At 40.2% G+C, this 20465-nt stretch overlaps 1 protein-coding gene across 1 annotated transcript in view; it reads left to right on the forward strand.

Moving 5' to 3' along the window:
- trus (programmed cell death 2 like trus) overlaps positions 1 to 1599 on the forward strand; it is a 408837-nt gene extending 407238 nt beyond the window's left edge. The window contains 2 exon segments of the mRNA XM_068382532.1: positions 1240 to 1361; positions 1545 to 1599. Of these exon segments, the coding sequence (XP_068238633.1) occupies positions 1240 to 1361; positions 1545 to 1599 (177 nt within the window).
- The last annotated feature ends 18866 nt before the right edge of the window (positions 1600 to 20465 follow it).

Below are 20465 nucleotides of genomic sequence, written 5' to 3' on the forward strand. Positions count from 1 at the left end.
AGTACTTTCGAGAAAAGACGGCCACTCTCGTTAGTGAGGGAATCATAAGGGAGCGTGCTCTCTTTGCTGAACAGGCTCAGCACACATGCTTACATCGCAACCGAAGTTTAGTCCTTGATAGGGTCAACCTGCAGAACCTCTGTATGAGGCACTGCGGAGAAGAAGAGGTTTGGGGCACAGGCCTGAAGAGAAGGGAAACCTTTTTTTTGGTATGAGAAGGGGATGGTCCTAGGCACTGCTGTGCGCCGTGCTTCAATTCCTTCAGAAGCCAATCCTTCGAAGGAGTACCCGAAAGTCCCAAGGAAGGTTATAGCTCATGAAAAGCATCAATGGAGGATTTTTTATGGGAGGAAGGTGCCATTGCTTCACAGGGCAAGCAATTGGCTCTTCTAGTAATTAAAGACTAATGAGAGAAAGGCGCCATTGCTTTTCAAAGAAGCAACAGGCTTCCCAGACCCAAAAATTAGAGCGGGAGAAAAGGCATTTCCCTCTTACTCATTCATCCTCCAGAGGAGAATGAACAAGCAGAGACAGGAGATAGGTGGTTACCACAGAAGAAGAACCTCCTGGAGAATTTCTGACTTCATTCATTTTTGGCTGAACTGTTCCCACAGGGAGGATGGCTGTCCAGACACTTATCACAGGGAGATTCCTCTTGCAGGAGCATTTTCTGCATGACGGACAATGCTTATGAGGATCCTTCACTAAGAAGGAACAGAATGTGTCACAAGCACAGCCGGTCATGACCGGACAGAGCTACAAACTGTTTTCTCAGAAAAGGGTGTAATCATCCCCAAAACGATAATAGAAACAAAGTTTGAACAGCCAGAAACAGAAAAATGGAGAGGCAGCATAGCACATATGCACTCTTCTGAGGCTAATCAAGAAGTGGTTATCCAAGTGAGTTTGCAGCCATGTTGCAAAACTACTCCCCTGCTGCTCCCCCCCCCCCCCTTCCACCTAGTGTATGCTGCCACCTAGGTAAAATTTTTTATAGTCTGAACACCAGCTCACAATGATGAATCTCCTAGTAAAAGAACAAGGGTTTGTTTCATGTCAGAACAAATGGTGGGTATAGAAATAAGAAATTTTATTATTATAATTCTAAATATCCACAGAAGGAAGGGCCAATTGTATTGCCAAAAAGTCTAAACTTCTTTTACTGCTTTTGTAAGATGATGATGAATATAAAAAAGGCATATACAGTACTCATAGATATTTGTATTTATTATCTCACAGGAAGGTGCTGTAGGAGATGGAAAAGGAGATGGTGTTTATGAAAAAGATGTTGCCTATCATGGGGATGTACTTCTGCATAAGTTTAAGAAAAGGCTGTCCCGTAGCCCACAACAGATCCTCAGGTGTGTGTATTTTATTTATATGCAGATTTACTTAATGAATTTATTTTCTAGTAGTAGGGGAATTTGGTAAATCAACTTATATTGAACCATAATTTAGAAAAGTAATGTGTTATCAGAATAGGCCTTCTCTAAGTACATTTTATGGAATTCAGTACTTGAAATATTTAGCCTTATCTTTCATAGTTCTGTAGAAAAAATGGCTATGTTTACATATTTTGCTCTCCTATTGATCTTCTGATATCAGAGAGCACCATTCTAACACTTCAAAGATTCTCTCATATTACTATTGCATAACCTGTCTTAATAGCCTTTGGCATTCCTTAAATAATTTTCCTTGAATTATTTTGATCTTTAAAATATTTCTTTGGCGTAGGATTTGGATATTTTTATCCTCTTAAATAGTGATGGTTGTTTATGGAGGTTTTGAGATTCTCAGAAGCTAATCAATTGACTTGTTTGTGAGAAATCAGCAATTTTTATTATTGGGCAATAGTTCACAAGATCACCAAGTTAACATTCCCAGTACTTATAAAGCTGGCCTGAAGGATTTGGTTTGAATAAGTAAATTAGATTTGTTCCAGCACTAGATACAAACCTTATTCTCTTTACATAGGAGTATTATTTCGGCGTTAACTGAAAACCAACCGTTACGATTTTGCGAGGTGTAACTACCCTCCACTAATTAGTGGAGGGGGATAGTGTGGGCAACCCACCACCACACTCACACCACCACTAGTAAACAACTGTCACTTTTTATTTCTGCTTGGTGGTGTACAGACGTAATCTAACTCCTCCCATAAAACCCTAAACAAAAGTTGATCTGACAATACTACAAACTCTTTTGCTCTTTATTAAGGAATATACTTTCGGCAAAGCTTGAAGACTAGCCATAAGACTTGTAGCAAGGTATAACTACCCCACCACTAGTTAGTGGGGGGTGGGTAGTACTGGCTACCCTGCTCACACACACACACACACACACACTGTGTTCTATCGTTCCTTTTTACTTCTGGCGGATGTTGTCTATCTCTACCGCTTAACCTTTTTGACTGGCCTTTGAGTAATTTTTTGATGTTTTTTTGCTTTTTCTTTTTTTCAGGTGAGTGTTGCTGTTTTAGGTTGGCATATGGACTTGTCCTGGACGTGTGTCGCATATGTTTGGCTTCTTCATGTCTCCTGTCGAGGCTGACCCTCACTCCCTGTGCCTGATCGGGTTAATCCTGGGGACTGGAGGACTCTGCTGATTCCCCTAGCAAAGCGATGCTGCCCTCCTCCTCAGGGAAGTCGCTCCTTCTTGATGGCGTACTCCTGCACTGCCATCATCTTCTCCGAGAAGGCTAATTGCGGCCGACCTTGAGCTCAACCTCGGTCTTCCTTCCCAGCACGCTAACAGTGGCACATTCTCTCGTTCTGTGTTAGCTCCGCTGGCGGAGGGAGTTCAAAGTCTGAAGCATGTTCCTGCTCCTCTCAGGGGACACCTTTCCTATTCACTGGTTTGTTTTCCTCCCAAGTGGTCTCCTGCTTCTCTCAGGGAATGCCTTTCCCATTCACAGGTTTGGTTTTCTCCTGAGTTATCTCCTGCTCGTCTCAAGGAACACCTTTCTCGCTCGTGGGTTAGGTCTTCTCCTGAGTGATCTCCTTCGCGCAGGTTGATGAGAAGGGTTTTGGATTTGTCTATGCCATTCTCTCACCCCTTGGAACTCGGTTTGTCAGAACGAGGTAATGCGTAGGCTGGGTGTAGCTGTGATACATCGCCAGTGAGGTCAATGTATTCAGTGATCTTAGACATTCACTCAGACGACGCGTGACCGGAGGATGTCAGGAACACGACGACTAGCGTGAGTCAATCGTCACGGTCTCCCCCGTTCCTTCTAACGTTGGAGTAGGAGGGTGACCCAGTAACTCTAACTTCAGAAGCAGTGTCATCGTTGTAGGCAACTCTCGATGCTGTCCCAAATCACGGGCAAATATTTGTTAAACATAAATCAAGGAGACAGGGATAAGACAGATGCAATTCTGTTCTTTCAACTACTTGTATTTGAATTAGAAAGTACAAAGTTCATGGAGCACTTTCAACAAATAAATCATCAGTGGTAGCGACAAAAGTCATTAAAAGTCAATCTTCTTAAATGGATACTGAATGAGTGCTCTTACAAGTATTTAATACACATCTTGGTTAGGGCATTTACGAGACTATCAGCAAAGGGAGACCAATATAAGTTACGTCAACATTGCAACAAAAATATAAGTTCTTATCTTTCTATAACTGGCACAAACGGGAAAGGTCGTTAGTCGATAGTCGTGGCTATCTTCAAACTGATCCAAGGCGTGGTAGGCTTTGGGCGGCGTGATTTATGGGCGCCAGAGGGGGTTGATGCCATCTTGCCTGGCGGGTCCTAGGTATGGGTACCCTCTTCTAAGTTCAACGGTCTCTTTGCTAGTAGTCTCCGCCCTCCTTTCCTGCAACGACAAAGTCGAAAGCAACAAATGGCCTAATCATCGCTTATGAGGCGCCAATCAAAGCTGACGTAATGTCTAGTACTCGAGTGAAGGCAGCAGAAGAGGTCATCGACATAACCTCAATTTCTTCAATATTTCGTTATTACTTGTGACAAATCCCCCCCCCCCTACCAAGTTACAGTTTCTCCTGGAACTGTGGTAGGTTCCAAAGAAAAGAATTACTACAAATTTTTCTTTTAATTCAAGCCCCAAGAAATTCTGAGTGTCAGAAACATAATTTACTTTGCCTGATACTTCTCATAAACAAACAAAACCCCAAACGTGACTGTTCTGCTGTGTTTCGCTTCGAGTACACATAAATCCAAATTCTCATAAAAGAAAAATAATTAGCAACCAAACTACAAAATCTGAACCGAGCAAGTTTAACATATCATAATAGTAGTTGTGCATTTTACCGTGAGAAATTAGGAACTGTAACAATATTAATACATAAGAAACAACATGAATATTTGAAAATCAAGAACCAAAATACTCAAAGGTTACATATTAGCAAATGAAATCTGAAACAGAGACTTCCATCATTAAAACAAATCATACAAAAATGCTCTTTATCAGCGAACGTATGTTAAAGTTAATTAAAAAAGGGAATTAATCATCAATCAACACTACACATGTCTGTATTCATGATATACATACTTTACATATGAACATGTATGGATACTGTATGATTTATCAAGAGAACATATAACAGAGGACAGTGACTGCAAAGTTACAATGTATACAACCGAAAGTAACCTTTGTGTTTAAAGATACTGTCCTTAACTTTTCTAAATCCTACTGTCCATTAGTGGATGCAGTCACCATACAAAAAGAATTAATGCCCTCATATGTCAAGCCTACACTCTGTCGATAGTTGCTAGCAAAAAAAAACTCAAATTACCTAAAAGAAAAGTTTCACACAATAAAACAATTTCTCAGAAAATCAACACTTGTGCACATATCCTAAATATTCTTTTTCCATAGATACTTTCGTATCTCCTGGGTATGCCTGGATCCACTACAGTTATTATTAAACATTGACAATAATAGCTATTAAATATGGTCATAATATGTAAAGAATCCACAAGAAAAGATCATCACCTGATTTCTTTTAAAACATGATAAAATATTATCCAATATCTTAAAACACGACAAAACATTACCTAACATCTTAAAACAGCTGTATCAATAATTAATTAATGCGCATCACCATCAACAGTTAACTAACTGTATCATACTTACAAAAAGTATCATAGTTAAACAAAGCTCTGTTCCTCCACTCGGAACACTTCTGCAGATATCCATGCAAAAAAAAAACAACAAAATGGTACCATTACAACTACTCCTTTGAGCTATGCCTATACTCTGTATCAAGTAAGGCATGCCTGGGATCCCCGGAACCACTCCTTGGGTGGGAGTGTTTCCCCAACCTCCGCATTCATTGCATGAACTCTGGCGGCGGTCTTCCTCAAAGCATCTTACTTGAAGGCAACAAAGTAACCTCTCCTAAGAAAGGGTTCGCCAGCATAAGAATCTGGCCTCCTCTCTTCCCCTCCACAAGGGTCAGGTAGGGCATGAAAATAGCATCAAAACAGAACACCAGTCCAACCAGACGGTGAAAAAAGAAAACAATTCTTCAACATCCACAACAGGAATGTCCAAATTCCCAAGTTTCAATCAGTACCTGCCAACTCACAACTAGGGACATCAAAAACTCTAAGGGCATGTCAATGCCCAAGTACAGAAAGTCTCTCTCTCTCTCTCTCTCTCTCTCTCTCTCTCTCTCTCTCTCTCTCTCTCTCTCTCTCTCTCTCTCTCTCTCTCTCTCGCCTCATACATTTACGCACAGGGACTCACATGGGTCGAATTCTGCTGACCCAAACTCTCCAACAATCACCAAAACATTTCTACCTCGCATCTTTCTTGCATTTCTTAGCGAGCAAAGAACTTAAGGCTAAAAACATCAGAAAAAGAAAACTAAAAGAACATAGTGTGCAAAAAATACTGAAACCAAAAGAACAGACTGAGCTCAAAATCTTACAATTACGTCCTTAATTTATACACAAAACAGGCATTACGGCATAAACAAACTACACAAACAGAAAAAGAAAACAAAACAGAAACTTCACGTACATATAAAGAGTCTCGTTTGATCTTTGAGAAAAGTCACTGAGACTTACATAATTCTGAAGGGTAATTAACTAGCCTCTTATTGGTCTTTGAACGTACACAAAGCCATTAAAACACCAAATCACTTAATTACAATCAAATCCACCTTTTACGTTATACTTTGACACCAAAAACATATCCTTTTTTCTTTAACACAATCTGACATAAAACATAACTTTTTCTTATCAGACATTAATTAACTAAGAAAGGCAACGGTATGGCTACTTATGATAACTTTTTAACCCAAAGTTTGTTTTGTTGATATGATTCCCTCGATACTCAAAAATAAGTAAAAGAACTCATTACATGAATCAGAGTTTATTGCTTGACTAAGCTATGCTCCGACACACAGGGCACCTATCAAGGCTTATACTGACATGGTGTCTAGTTCGCCTGGGTCACATGTTAGCCTATCAAATCTTTTAACATTACTGCTAAAATTACCGTGTCACAAATATCTGGTTTTACAATCATTCCAATCATTTACTTTATTCCTTGCCACAAACAAATGAAAATCTATGGCAACTTGTTCGCCATTTCTCAAATTTTTCACATTAGTTATTTGTTCTCGCAAGTTAACTGGAACTGACAAACATAAGAACTCAAATTCTCTTCTCTATATCATGTTGCCAATTATTACCTGAAAACAATCTGTTTTTGTTCACTTGTAACGATTTTCCCAAAACACACAACCCTACACTGAGTTAGAAAACAGATTTAATTCTGACCTTTAAGCAAAAAGAAATTACATTACTTGTCAAAATCTTAGATTTTTTTCCAATACAAAAAAAAAAAAAAAAAAAAAAAAAAAAAAAAAAAAAAAAAAAAAAAAACAACGTATTCAAGACGTGCTTTTAAGCAGTGACTGTAACATCATAATGCCTGCTCAGGGAATTCACACATCATCATTTGCTTTACCCATTTTCGCTTATGGCCGGCCTTTTAACACAACACATTCATGCTCCCTGCTAAATCATTTAACATCACTTTCTCAAAATAATTTGTTGACAATGCTCGGTGTCATCAATCAGACCGAACACTGGTAAACAAATCACTTATGACACACTGCAACTAAAAGAAACGTAAACGCAAAATTTTTAAGTCTCCTATGTGACATTATTAATTACTTAACAACTGTTGACAACTGAACTCACTTCTGTTATCATGTGAACAAACGAATCTTCATTATTTAGGATAATCTCAGACTAAAACTGACAAACAATAGCTTAACTTTTTCTTTTAATACTTTTCATAATGATCTAAGTAGGCTACTGATCGACAATACAGAGTATGACGTAAGAACAAACATTGTGACTCGAATTTCCCAAATTACCAATGTACTTAATTTACATTTCTTTCTCCATAATTTTACCAAGCACACACTCAAAAGGGACATCATAAAGAACTTCATAAATTACGTCTTAACACTGAATTTACAAACTTACATTTCTTCTCCTGAATTAAATAACCTATTATTGCTAACAGAATTATCTCAACGTGTGACTCTACTTCCTTTTCAAGAAACACATTTAACATGTTTGACAATGAAGGTCTCAAAAAACAAACTTAAACTACTATAAACCAAATAAACTATGCAATGAAAACTTATAGTTCATACAGCATAAAAAACAATTTCTCATGTAACCACACAGCAACAAAATCAATCTGATTTTCTTCTTTTGTGAAAAGAAAAGTTAATCTTTACTCGAAGCTTTAACACTGAAAACTTTTTATTCGACTAGTTACTTTCTTCAATCAAAACTAGTGTTCTGTCATCAACTTTTACATTACGTAAAGAAAACGGAATGATAGCTTCGTTTCTCTACACACTTTTACAAAATCTCGAAACATATTAGTCAATCATAAAACTACAGATTTTGTACCATGTTACTTAACTTATGTGTGGGTCGCCTTAGGTCCCTCGTCCTACAGTTGCTGTCTCGGACCTCTTCCAATTTTTGGGATTGTCCTTGACCTTTGTGGGCGCGGCATTTCTATCAATGCTCCCGCTGCTGCTGCTTCGACGACGAAATTCTCTATGGTTAGGGTAATTAGACATACTCCAACTGCTGTAGATAGGGTCCATATTAGGGTCCTGGGTCGCCATTTCAGACGGCGAGTTTCGATGCTGATGCTCCCGCGACGGGGAACTGACCAAAACGGCAATTTTAGGTGTACATGAGGGCGTACCGTCTTCTCTTCCAACAGGAACATTGTCGTGTTATCCTCTCGAGGACTGGGTATGTTTCCATACAATTCCCTCCCTTGGCCGCCGTCTGTTTCGACCCGCTCGTCTCGACGGAAGGGGGCTAAGGTCTCCTCCCTGCAGGTCCTCCGTGGGTGACTGATTCACAAAACTCCTCCTGGCTTCTTCCTTATGGACAGGAACATAGTTACATAAATGTTCATGTAATCTGGCGGTACTTAAGCCTAACCTCCGTTGTAGGTGTATTTTCAGATGTGCCCATGACCTGGGTTTGACGAATTTGAGATCTCTCCTGTATTTCCTATGGGCATGTCCTCGACTTCTCTGTTTCGCCAAAGCGATTTTTTGACGATCGGTCCAACACTGCTCCGACGTCACTGCTTCCACAAAACTGAGAAATGTTTCGTATTTGCTGTATCATCCTTTCCCTCCAGCCCGGGGTTCGAACCCATCTTCTAGTGAAGGCTGTTTTGGTAAACTCCCTTTAGTGCTGGTCTCTTTGCGCCCGCCGATGTTCTAATATATACAGGTTCTCCTTGCGGCCTTACGACATGATGTATGCCTCCGACGGTCTCCTCCAGTTCGATAAAAATATTATCTTGCTCCGGAACACTCGTGTTGTAATTTCATAATTTCAGTTCACTTAGTTGAAAGAAATCCCACTAGCGCGCCACCATTTATTTGTCCCAAATCATGGGCAAATATTTGTATTTGAATTAAAAAGTACAAAGTTCATGGAGCACTTTCAACAAATAAATCATCAGTGGTAGCGACAAAAGTCATTAAAAGTCAATCTTCTTAAATGGATACTGAATGAGTGCTCTTACAGGTATTTAATACACATCTTGGTTAGGGCGTTCACGAGACTATCAGCAAAGGGAGACCAATGTAAGTTACATTAACATTGCAACAAAAATATAAGTTCTTATCTTTCTATAACAGGCACAAACGGGAAAGGACGTTAGCCGTTAGTCGATAGTCGTGGCTATCTTCAAACTGATCCAAGGCGTGGTAGGCTTTGGCGGCATGATTCATGGGCGCCAGAGGGGGTTGATGCCATCTTGCCTGGCGGGTCCTAGGTATGGGTACCCTCTTCTAAGTTCAACGGTCTCTTTGCTAGTAGTCTCCCCCTCCTTTCCTGCAACGACAAAGTCGAAAACAACAAATAGCATAATCATTGCTTATGAGGCGCCAATCAAAGCTGACGTAATGTGTAGTACTCAAGCGATGGCCGCAGAAGAAGTCATTGACATAACCTCAATGTCTTCAATATTTTGTTATTACTTGTGACAATGCCTACTTTCAACTTGAGCTCAGCTCGTTGATGGGAAGAAAAGCGTGCTGCCAGGAGGTCTGCCTCCAGATGCTAAACAATTTCCCTTCTGAGGGAAAGTTAACCTCCACCAAGCTACATGGGTTGGTCGCCTTTCCCGCCTGCAGGAGAGATGGCCATTCCTCTGTACCCTCAGGGTACAAAACGAGTCTCGTTAGCAGCCTCCTGTAGGAACTCTTGCGGTCACCGTGTTCCATCGATGAGTCTCGTAGGCTTTAACTCTTAGTCACTATTGCTGACATTGTACCTTGCAACACAACAACATCGTATGCGATGGAGAAATTTCTGTTCTTTGGCAGTAGAACAATGAGAGTGCTACGATCTACGAGCCTCTACTATTCATGCACAATAGCCCACATGTGCTATTGCTGGAGCGATACTCTTCATCTAGTGCATTGCTTCCTAGCGAGAGACTTCAGCTCTACTCAGAATGCATAATAGCATGCACAAGCTATCTCTGCAGCAATACTCTTCATCTAGATGCGCACTCTATGGCTATGCTCATTGCTCTCTCCAGCAAGTCAATTCATATAGTTTTTGAGCGAGTCTTCATATAGACTTTTGTCTAGAACTAATCTCTTCATCTAGATTCTTTTGTCCAGAACAAGGGCAATACTACCTCATCAACGCAATTATGCACGCTACTTCAACAGCAAGCAGAACTTCAATCTACTATTGCCACAAGTCCCGCTACCTCGATAGCCTGCAGAGCTTCACCACGACACACAATTGAAGGAGTTCGGCGCACACACTTTTCTATGCACCTAACCAAACACTCGCTAACTGTAGAAGAGGTGCAGAACTCTCACCATCCTACGAGCTTAATGCCTCACTCACCCACTTTGGACATGTTATATAGCATATAATTACAGTAAGAATGGCGCAAATTCTTCCGATGTGATACATCTTGTTAGTACTTTGTCTTCTTAAGTAACCTGTAACTATATGAGCTTTTGCTCGCTATAAAGCTATACAAAAGAGAGTTATCATACACATACATTTAAGCTGCCTGCGCATGCAGATGCGCAAGCTTCCACATCGTTTCAACTGTTCTTGTCAGTGCCCGCAAACGTTTGACACGCGAACATTCGCCTAACTACTACTACTATTACTACTCGTGTATTACTGGAAGGTAGAAACATAGAAATGCACGTCGAGTTTCATCAGACGAAACCCTCAGAAGTTATTGCCGCAATTTGGAATGTCTCCTTATCACTTGCTGCTGCCGCATGCCACTATTGCACAAGTCTTGTTAGACATTGTCCTACCCAACGATTGCCGCATATAAGAATGCTTTCCAATTGCTTGTGTCTGCCTCATCCGTTTGGTAGGGAATGAGGCTCCGGAAACATAATCCTTCGGTGTTATTATGTCGAACTTCTCTACGGATTAGAAAACTAATTGAAACATTTGCATGGTTTCATGCTCCGTTCCCCTGTAATATCCACCTCACTCCAGCATGTCTTCAAAGAACAAGTCTCGCAAGATGTAACCATTTGAGGTTATTCTTTTAACCCTCTTTTTTTCCTAGGGGATGGAATCAGCTCATGCTTACGTTTACGAACAATAATAGAAATATATTCGAGCGATCTCTTCGCTTCGCTAGGTACATGCTCATGAACATTTTAATGTTCACAATGCTATAGCTATTTGCTGGAGTTCATCCAGTTAGGGTCGCATAGGAGGCACACTAGCCTCCTCAGAGGTTGGCCTTGGTCTTCCTCCCAGAGACTGAAGGTAATGGGCACCGACAGAGTCTCTAGTGTCCCTACCTGGTCTTGTCTCCTCGTCCATCTTGTCACCACTTGTACAGGCTCCCTCGGGACATGTGCAAGAGCAGCTTTGTTCCAGTACTCCTCGGAGTTTTTCGTCGGAAAAGCTAAATGCGGCCAACCCATAGCTTGACCTCAGTTTTGCTTGTCAGCACGCTGATGACGATGCTCTCCATCAACCTGAGTCGTCGGAGGGATTTCGAAGTCCGAAGCATTGTCTGGCTTTACTCAAGGTAAAGCACCTTTCTCGCCTATGTGTTTTCCTCCTGAGTGGTCTCCTATGCACGGGGATGATGAGAAGTGTCTTGGACTCATGAAGAGGGTCTTGGATTCATCCATGCCTTTCTCTAGCCCCTGGGAGCGCAGTTACTCCGGCATGTCTTCAAAGAACAAGTCTCGCAAGATGTAACCATTTGAGGTTATTCTTTTAACCCTCTTTTTTCCTAGGGGATGGAATCAGCTCATACTTAGGTTTACGAACAATAATAGAAATATATTCGAGCGATCTCTTCACTTCGCTAGGTACATGCTCTTGAACATTTTAATGTTCACAATCCTGTAGCTATTTGCTGGAGTTCATCCAGTCAGGGTCACAGAGGAGGCACACTAGCCTCCTCAGAGGTTGGCCTTGGTCTTCCTCCCAGAGACTGAAGGTAATGGGCACCGACAGAGTCTCTAGTGTCCCTACCTGGTCCTGTCTCCTCGTCCATCTTGTCACCACTTGTACAGGCTCCCTCGGGACATGTGCAAGAGCAGCTTTGTTCCAGTACTCCTCGGAGTTCTTCGTCGGAAAAGCTAAATGCGGCCAACCCATAGCTTGACCTCAGTTTTGCTTGTCAGCATGCTGATGATGATGCTTTCCATCAACCTGAGCCATCGGAGGGATTTCGAAGTCCAAAGCATTGTCTGGCTTTACTCAAGGTAGAGCACCTTTCTCACCTATGAGTTAGGTTTCCTCCTGAGTGGTCTCCTTCGCACGGGGATGATGAGAAGTGTCTTGGATTCATGAAGAGGGTCTTGGATTACATCCACGCCTTTCTCTAGCCCCTGGGAGCGCAGTTCTCAGAACAGGACGACGAGGGAGCACTTAGGCTAGTGGAAGCTGCTGTACCTCTCCAGAGAGTTAAGAGTACAGGTAGTCGCCGACTTACGACGGAGATAGGGACCGAGAGATGCGTCGTAAGTCGAATTCGTCATATGTCAAACTAAAAAAACTGAAGTTTCTGTAGACTTATTATGATGCGTTACATTCGACAATCATCTCAATCACATTTTATCAATATATTCTTACTGTGTATCATTATTCCATTCTGTTTCATAGGATATCATATGCTCTGTAATGCATTTTTTTTATTCCATTTTTTAATTTTGGAAGCATTTTGCCAATCGAAAATTACTTAAAATTTTTTTCACCTTTGGTTATGATTAGCTGATCTGAAAGTGACACTACCTACCGTATCAAAATATGGCATACATACATATGGCATATTTTTTCTTTTATAATTTCTTAAACTTATTAGAAATATCTTCATTATGAATATTACATCAGTGCCTATAGGTTACAGGAAATCAGTTTACATACAGTTCGTCTTATCATTAGGTATAATGCGAAATCGTTGTAGCTCTTTCTGTGTGTGTGTGTGCGCTCGCTTTTGCAATCCCATACGGGTAGTTCATTTTTAAAGTTTCATACAGTATTAAATTTTTATTTCAATATTAAGCCTTCATATTTCATTAGATATTATTGTGTTTAATTCGGTTTATTAAAGCAAGTTTATATTTCATTTTTCAAGTTCTTGATCATATCAATAATCAACAAATACTTTTGATTCATTTTCGGTTGGCATCAGCTGATCTGAAGGTCCCGCTGCCGTATTACGATTATGCGCACATATAGTACGAATAACACTGATTTATATCATTTTCTTGACATTCTAAATCTCTTCATAATGAATATTACAACAGCACCAATATATTATAGGGTATCACATTTCCCATACAGTTCATTTTATAAACCTTATTATTAGTTATAAAAGGAATATGCACTCTCTCTCTCTCTCTCTCTCTCTCTCTCTCTCTCTCTCTCTCTCTCTCTCTCTCTCTCTCTCTCTCTCTCTCATAGTAACGCATCGGAAGGAAATCACTTGATTTGCCTCTCACCCTCCGCCAAAAATATGACGTCATCAGACTTTTTTTTTTTTTCTATTTACGGTAAGTTGTAATCTCATAACTAATTGTACAGACCACTAAAACACTTGATATCATTACTGGGTATTTTGATGATGGGAATGCTATAATAAGATTACTTTGTAACACAATGAAAGGAAATCATTCTGTTTGTCAGCACGCTTCCGCTAGATACAGGATGTCACAAGACACGTAACGTAAACTCTACGAAGAATGACTTGCCAAATATGTAAATTCATTTTCTTTTTTCTTGCAAGAAATGAAAAGAAAATACTAACTTACCCAGCAAAAGTATTTCATTTTTATAATGTAAAAGGAAATATATTATTTTCAAGAAGATATTTGTCCTATTAGTATACTTTCTTTAGATAAACATCGATCTATTATCAGATATTAAATAAATCTAGCGTACAGTCAAATTTACGCTACGTAGTACTCATGACAACCGATACAGACCCACAAAATACTTTGTATCATCACTTAATAGTTCGATAATGGGAATACTAATATTAATCGTTAGGCTATTTCAAGGAAATCACTGTATTGCCCAGTCGATTTCCACCGGTGATGTGATGTCACCAGACATATAATATGAACTCGACAGACTTTTCTTAATGTATTTTTTACTGAAAATAGATACTGAATATTAACAATAAAAGAAAAAAATAATTTACCAAGATAAATCAGTTTATTTTTATTCAAGAAAATAGATTATTTTCAAGGAAATATTCGTCCTAATCCCGATAGACTTGTGACGTCATCACCCTGAAAAAATCGTCGTAAAGTCGAATCGTCATAAGTCGCATAGGTCGTAAGTCGATCAATACCTGTACTCATCTCTCTTCAACCATGACCCATCCAACCAACATGACTCCTCTAACCAACAGGATTCATCCAGTCCCTGTAGCAAAGCCTAGTGCTGACTCGCACAGGACCTCTTGCCAAACTCATGCGGGAGTACTGACGAGTGATGCTCACGTAGCTCCAGCTCATGAGTAGGTAATCTCATGGTGAACAAAAAAGACGAGGGCTTATGCGAACAAGAGTGGTCATGAACCCCACATTGTGACTTGACTTGACCCCCTGGGCAGAATAGACCACGGTTCAGCAAGAAAGACATATGCATCATCGCATACCCATCCACCTGTTGAGGTGCGAGGGCGAGCTTCTCACTCTTACGACAATCTACGTGAACCCGAGCATTCGCACGGACATCCAACATAGGTCATACGTCATTAAAGGGAGAGTGCATTATTACATCACATGGTCACGACTGAGGGAATGCCACCTCGCGACCACGTTCCCCAGGAAAGGAGAACACGTTCGACAGAAGGTCTCAAGGCTTCTACAGTCTATTCTTTCTTGTAGAAAAGGTATCTGGATGCTGAATAGCAGTCATCAACCTCTCCTCCCTGAACAATTTATATGAAATCCCAAGCAGACTGGAATGGGATTTTGCATGATCTTTTGTGCTTGAATTGGTCATAATTATATAGGAGTGTAGATCCTGTTGTCCCTTTGAATGAGAAACTAGTCAACATAATTGATAGGCATATCCCTTCTCGTGTGCTAAGGTACCGAGTGAAGGACAAACCGTGGTTTAATGATGATTGTAGACGTGCTTATTTGGAGAAGCAGAAGGCCTATCATCTTTGGAAGGGTAACAGATCAGATTTGACCTGGAACAACTATACCAACTTCGAGCTTTTGCTCAGAGAGTTTATGCCTCAACTGAAAAGGAGTACAATTTAACCATAAAAGAAACCCTTTCTGGTACAACTCAGGAACATAAATGGTGGTATGCCCTTCAGTCTGCACTCTTTGGTGTAGATGCAACAGTTCCTCCCTTACTTAAACCAGATGGCTCAGTCACTCGCTGTCCAAAGGAAAAGGGAACCCTTTTGGCTGATGTTTTTCACAGTAAACAGAGTAATGAAAAACTTGAACTTCCTCATTCCTGTTTTCCTGAGGCTAAACTAACTAGTTTAGCTTTTCAATCTTGTAAGATTAAAGCTCTGTTGATGGACCTTGATGCTTATGGAGGTGTAAACCCAAATGGTATTTTTCCTTTGTTTTTATAAAGACAGCAGATTTCTTAGCTCCAAAGTTATCTGTTATTTTGTGCAAGTTAGCAAGAAGAGGAGCTTTTAGCACTTGCTGGAGAATTGGTAATGTTACTCCTCTCTGTAAATGTGTTTGTGGTAGCTCAAGTCCCACTTATTACCGCCCAATTTCCTACCGCCCAATTTCCATAACTCCCATATTATCTAAAGTTTTTGAACGTCTTCTGGCAAAACGTCTTAATAGGTTTGCTGAAGGTAATCATATACTCCCTAGTTTGCAATTTGGTTTTCATAAAGGCCTTGGAGTATGTGATGCCCTTCTTACAATCTCCAATGCTGTACAGAAATCCCTTGATTGTGGTCAGGAAGTTCGTATGATTGGCTTTGATTTTAGTGCTGCCTTTGACCGTGTTAATCATGAGGCCCTTGTTTTCAAACTCAAACAGTTGGGAGTGGGTGGGTCGTTTCTTAGCATTATTATTGATTTTTTAAGTAATAGATCTCAAAGGGTGGTTGTTGATGGGCACCATAGTGAGTATAGGAATGTGATATCTGGTGTTCCACAGGGTAGCGTTCTTGGCCCATTACTTTTCATACTATATACACATGACATGTGTTTTGGCCTAGAAAACAAGCTTGTTGCATATGCAGATGATGCTACTCTCTTTGCATCAATTCCATCCCCTGAATGTAGATCTGGGGTTGGTGAATCCCTTAATAGAGATTTTGCTAAAATTAGTGCATGGCGCAAATTATGGGGTATGAAGTTGAATCCTAACAAAACTCAAAGTATGTTTGTAAGTAGGTCAAGGACGGTAGCTCCTCAACATCTGGATTTTAGTATTGATAATGTTTTTTTTTTTTAAATTTGTATGACTCTCTTAAAATTTTAGGTGGGATTCTCGACAGCAAATTCACTTTTGAGAAACACATTAGGTCTGTGTCTTCTTCAATTACACAAGAAATTGGCTTATTGAGAAAGTCTTACAAGATTTTCGATGATCAATCTATTCTGAAGAAGTGTTTTAATTCTTTCATTCTACCTTATTTTGAGTATTGTTCTCCTGTCTGGTGTTCAGCTGCTGATTCTCATCTTAATTTGTTGGACAGAAACTTACGGTCTATTAAATTTCTTATACCTGATCTAGATATTAATCTTTGGCATCGTCGTTCAATTAGTTCATTATGCATGTTGCATAAGATTTTTCATAACTCTGACCATCCTTTACATTCAGATCTCCCTGGACAATTCTATCCTGTTCGTAATACTAGGCGGGCAGTTAATTCTAATAGCCAGGCCTTCTCCATCATGAGGCTCAATACTACACAGTATTCTAGAAGTTTTATTCCAGCTGTTACCAAGTTGTGGAATGATCTTCCTAATCGGGTAGTTGAATCAGTAGAACTTCAAAAGTTAAAAGATGGAGTAAATGTTTTTATGTTGACCAGGCTGACATAAGTCTTTTTTAGTTTATATATGACATATCTGTTTTTAACGTTGTTAATAGTTTATATAGGACATATCTGTTTTGACGCTGTTACTGTTTCTAGACATACTGTATATTGTTAATTTATTCTCATCATTTATTTATTTCCTTATTTCCTTTCCTTACTGGGCTATTTTTCCTTGTTGGAGCCCTTGGGCTTATATCATCTTGCTTTTCCAATTAGGGTTGTAGCTTGGCTAGTAATAATAATAATAATGATAATGATAACATTTGTTGAACAAACTCGGACAAGCAGTCAGACCTAAGGACTTTATGACAACACTGGAATTTAGATTTATTTCCAGATTCCATTTCGCCCAGCTTTAAGGAAGTATTTAAGAATCATCCTAGATTATTTAAAATACCATTTTAAGGGGCTGTATTTCGACCTGTTCTCAGAACCTCCGGTTTCCCTAGTGTCACCGGGACTCACGAGAACGGCATTCATCTGTAAAGACACTTGGATGACTGGCTAATTTTAGTAGACTCGGGGACAACTCTTTTCCAGCACTGAGTCAGGCTAATTCTAGCAGACTTGGGAACAACCCTTCTCTATCACTGAGTCAGGCTAATTCTAGCAGACGTGAAGACTACCCTTCTCCAACACCGAGTCATCATCTCAATTTTGGCTGCAATCTTGGGGTTGTTATAAATCTCGAGGTGTCATTCCTGCAGCCAACGTAAAAGTGGTATACCTATGAATGTTTTTTTATATCAGACGAGGAAAAGTCTTTCCATCCGAGGGCAGAAAAGAGAAACTGAAGAAGATGGTAAGCCCTTTGAAGAAGGCGGGAAGCCCCTTCTTTCTACTAGTCACTCTACCAGCACATCGCTGACTCCATCTGATAGGCCACCTGTCCTCCTTGGAGTGGCGGGTGACCAATGGGTGAACATCACATGCCAACATCTTCAGTGAGGAGTTAGATCTTCCCTCTTCACCCCGGAATCGAAGCTCTTCATAGACGCATCAAAAGAAGGGGGAGCCCCACATGAGGCATCAGGTCTCCGGACTCCGGTCCGAATCCTAGCGACATTGCCACTTAAACGCTCCTGGAATGAGGGCAGCTTTTCAGGCCCTCCAACAGTTCCTGCAACTCTTTTCATGACACCCCATGATGTTGAGGTGCGACGACACCATAGTAGTGGCTTATGTAAATAATCAAGGCGGTACTTCTTTACAGCACCTATGCCAACTAGCTTGGGAATTGCTAAGGTGGAAAAAGACAAGAGAAATGGCCTTGCTGACAATCTGAGTAGAGTGACTTAGATCTCAGATAGTTGGCTTCAAATGATCTTTGGATCGTCAAGTACCCAATAGAGTCCCAACTTTGTGGGTTTCACCAACAGTAGACCTGTCTGCTATGTCTCTGATTGACAATCCTTCTTCGTATGTACTGCTCATCAGTACCATTTCCCCAAGCACTTGGCAAGAGGCTTTCAAACAACAGTAGGACAACATAGATGTTGATTCATTCTCACCCCCCCCCCTCCATTTTTGTTTTGTAAAAAGATTACTTAACAAGAAAGGGCATCCAGATCTGTTGATGACTCTCAGATTTGATGTCGCACCTGGCAGAATAGTTTCTGAACTTTCAACATCTGTTCTCAATGCTACCAAGGAGCTCCCTCTATGTCATGATCTTCTCAGACAACCACACAAGAAGATTTTACTCAAGCCATAAAATCCCTATGACTTCATACTGAGAGGTTATTCAGCATCTCTTGAAGAGAGGCTTTGCGCTACTTGTTGCGAAAAAGATGTCCATTTACCTTCTGGAATCATCAGCTGCCATCTACCAGTCAAAGCTAACTGTCTTTTGTGGTTGAGGTAGTGGAAGGGGCATTGCTCCTCTCAACACCCCTACCCCAGTGATAACCGAGTTCCTTTGATACCTTGGGGAAGAAAACTCCTCTCGTTCCTGACTGGCGAAGGCTATCACTGAGCTATGAGCCCCACCTTTGGACTGAGAAGGGTTTTCCTCTTTGTAGGAATTGTCTATCCTCATACGGAGTCACGAACATACTTGTCCTAAGCAGGAAGTTAGACTGCCTCCATGGAGTGAACTGCGATCACGGAAAGGAGCCCCGTATGTGCCACTGCGTCAGACATCAGATCTTCTCCTAACACTTAAGATGACTGTCTGAAACACATGATTATGATAATTACTTGTATAGCCAAATGCGTAATTGTTTTTTTTTTGTATTTATCTGTTATTATTCTAATGGTTGTTTCCTATTTTGAGGTTTCGGCTCTCGAGGTTTAGTGCGGCCGAAGGAGGAATGTTTCCGGGAGATTACTGGTTGATTGATTGATTAATCATTCAACCAGTAATTCCTGGAAACATTCCTCCTTTTTCCAGGAGATTACTAGTCCTGGTGTGGTAATGGTTGGACAGAGGCAACTGGTGCTAGAATTCTTTGATGAATTCGGGGTATTCAGACTGGAGCGAAATTTCCATCTTTTTGAAAGTGGACTGTGTACCAGTGCTAGCCACCGTCGAATTTTGGATTGTGTGTTTTACACAGACGTCATCAGTTTCAAGGTTTACCTTTGATTGGCAAGGTAGTTGTATTGGCAGTGAAAGGGATTATTCTGTTTGGTGCTTGTTTTACGACACATATCCCTTCACAATAGGTAACGGCTGGAATCGGCCTTTAATGCCATTAGGAGTTTACTCCTGCTTCATTTCAAGTTTTCTTACATTTCATTAATTCCACTTTATTAATTTTCAATTGAAATTATCAATAAGTGTTTAGTGTATTTTTACCCTGTTTTACATTGCAAGACCAAAGTATTGTGTATATTGAGCCCTTTAAAACTATTTCATAAGAGAGAAAGAACCAAACGTTAATGTGAGTATATTGAAAATCTTGATTTTTCGAGAGTGTACTTGGACTAATACTGTGTGCTACATTATAGGGCAGAGTGGGTCATAACAGCATAACAGTATTTTGACATCCTCAGCTTGGTATTTTTCTCTCTTGCTATCCATACGTAATTACTTTGGTGTACCTATAATAAACATGGAAGTTATATTTTCCTTCTATTAATGGGACTTTTGAAATCTAGTGAATTTTATAGCTGGTTCTTGTTCCTAGGGTGTTTATCCTCTCCATGGATTTTGTAATGCATAGAACAGTCAGAGATAGTGGAGAAGGATTGGATGGGATTGGTGATAGGAATTTAGCAGACCTAGATTATGCTGATGATGCTATCCTTGTTAGCAGAACACCACAGGATTTGCAATGCTTGATTACCAGAATGCATGAAATATCACATGAGGTTGGGCTGATGGTAAATAGAAGAAAGACAGAGATGGAGAGAACAGAGTATGCAATGGAAGGTGAAATATCATTGGAAGGAGAAAGGATTAATGAGGTAGCATCA

The sequence above is a fragment of the Palaemon carinicauda genome, chromosome 11 (assembly GCF_036898095.1).
Source record: "Palaemon carinicauda isolate YSFRI2023 chromosome 11, ASM3689809v2, whole genome shotgun sequence".
NCBI classification, from domain to species: domain Eukaryota; kingdom Metazoa; phylum Arthropoda; class Malacostraca; order Decapoda; family Palaemonidae; genus Palaemon; species Palaemon carinicauda.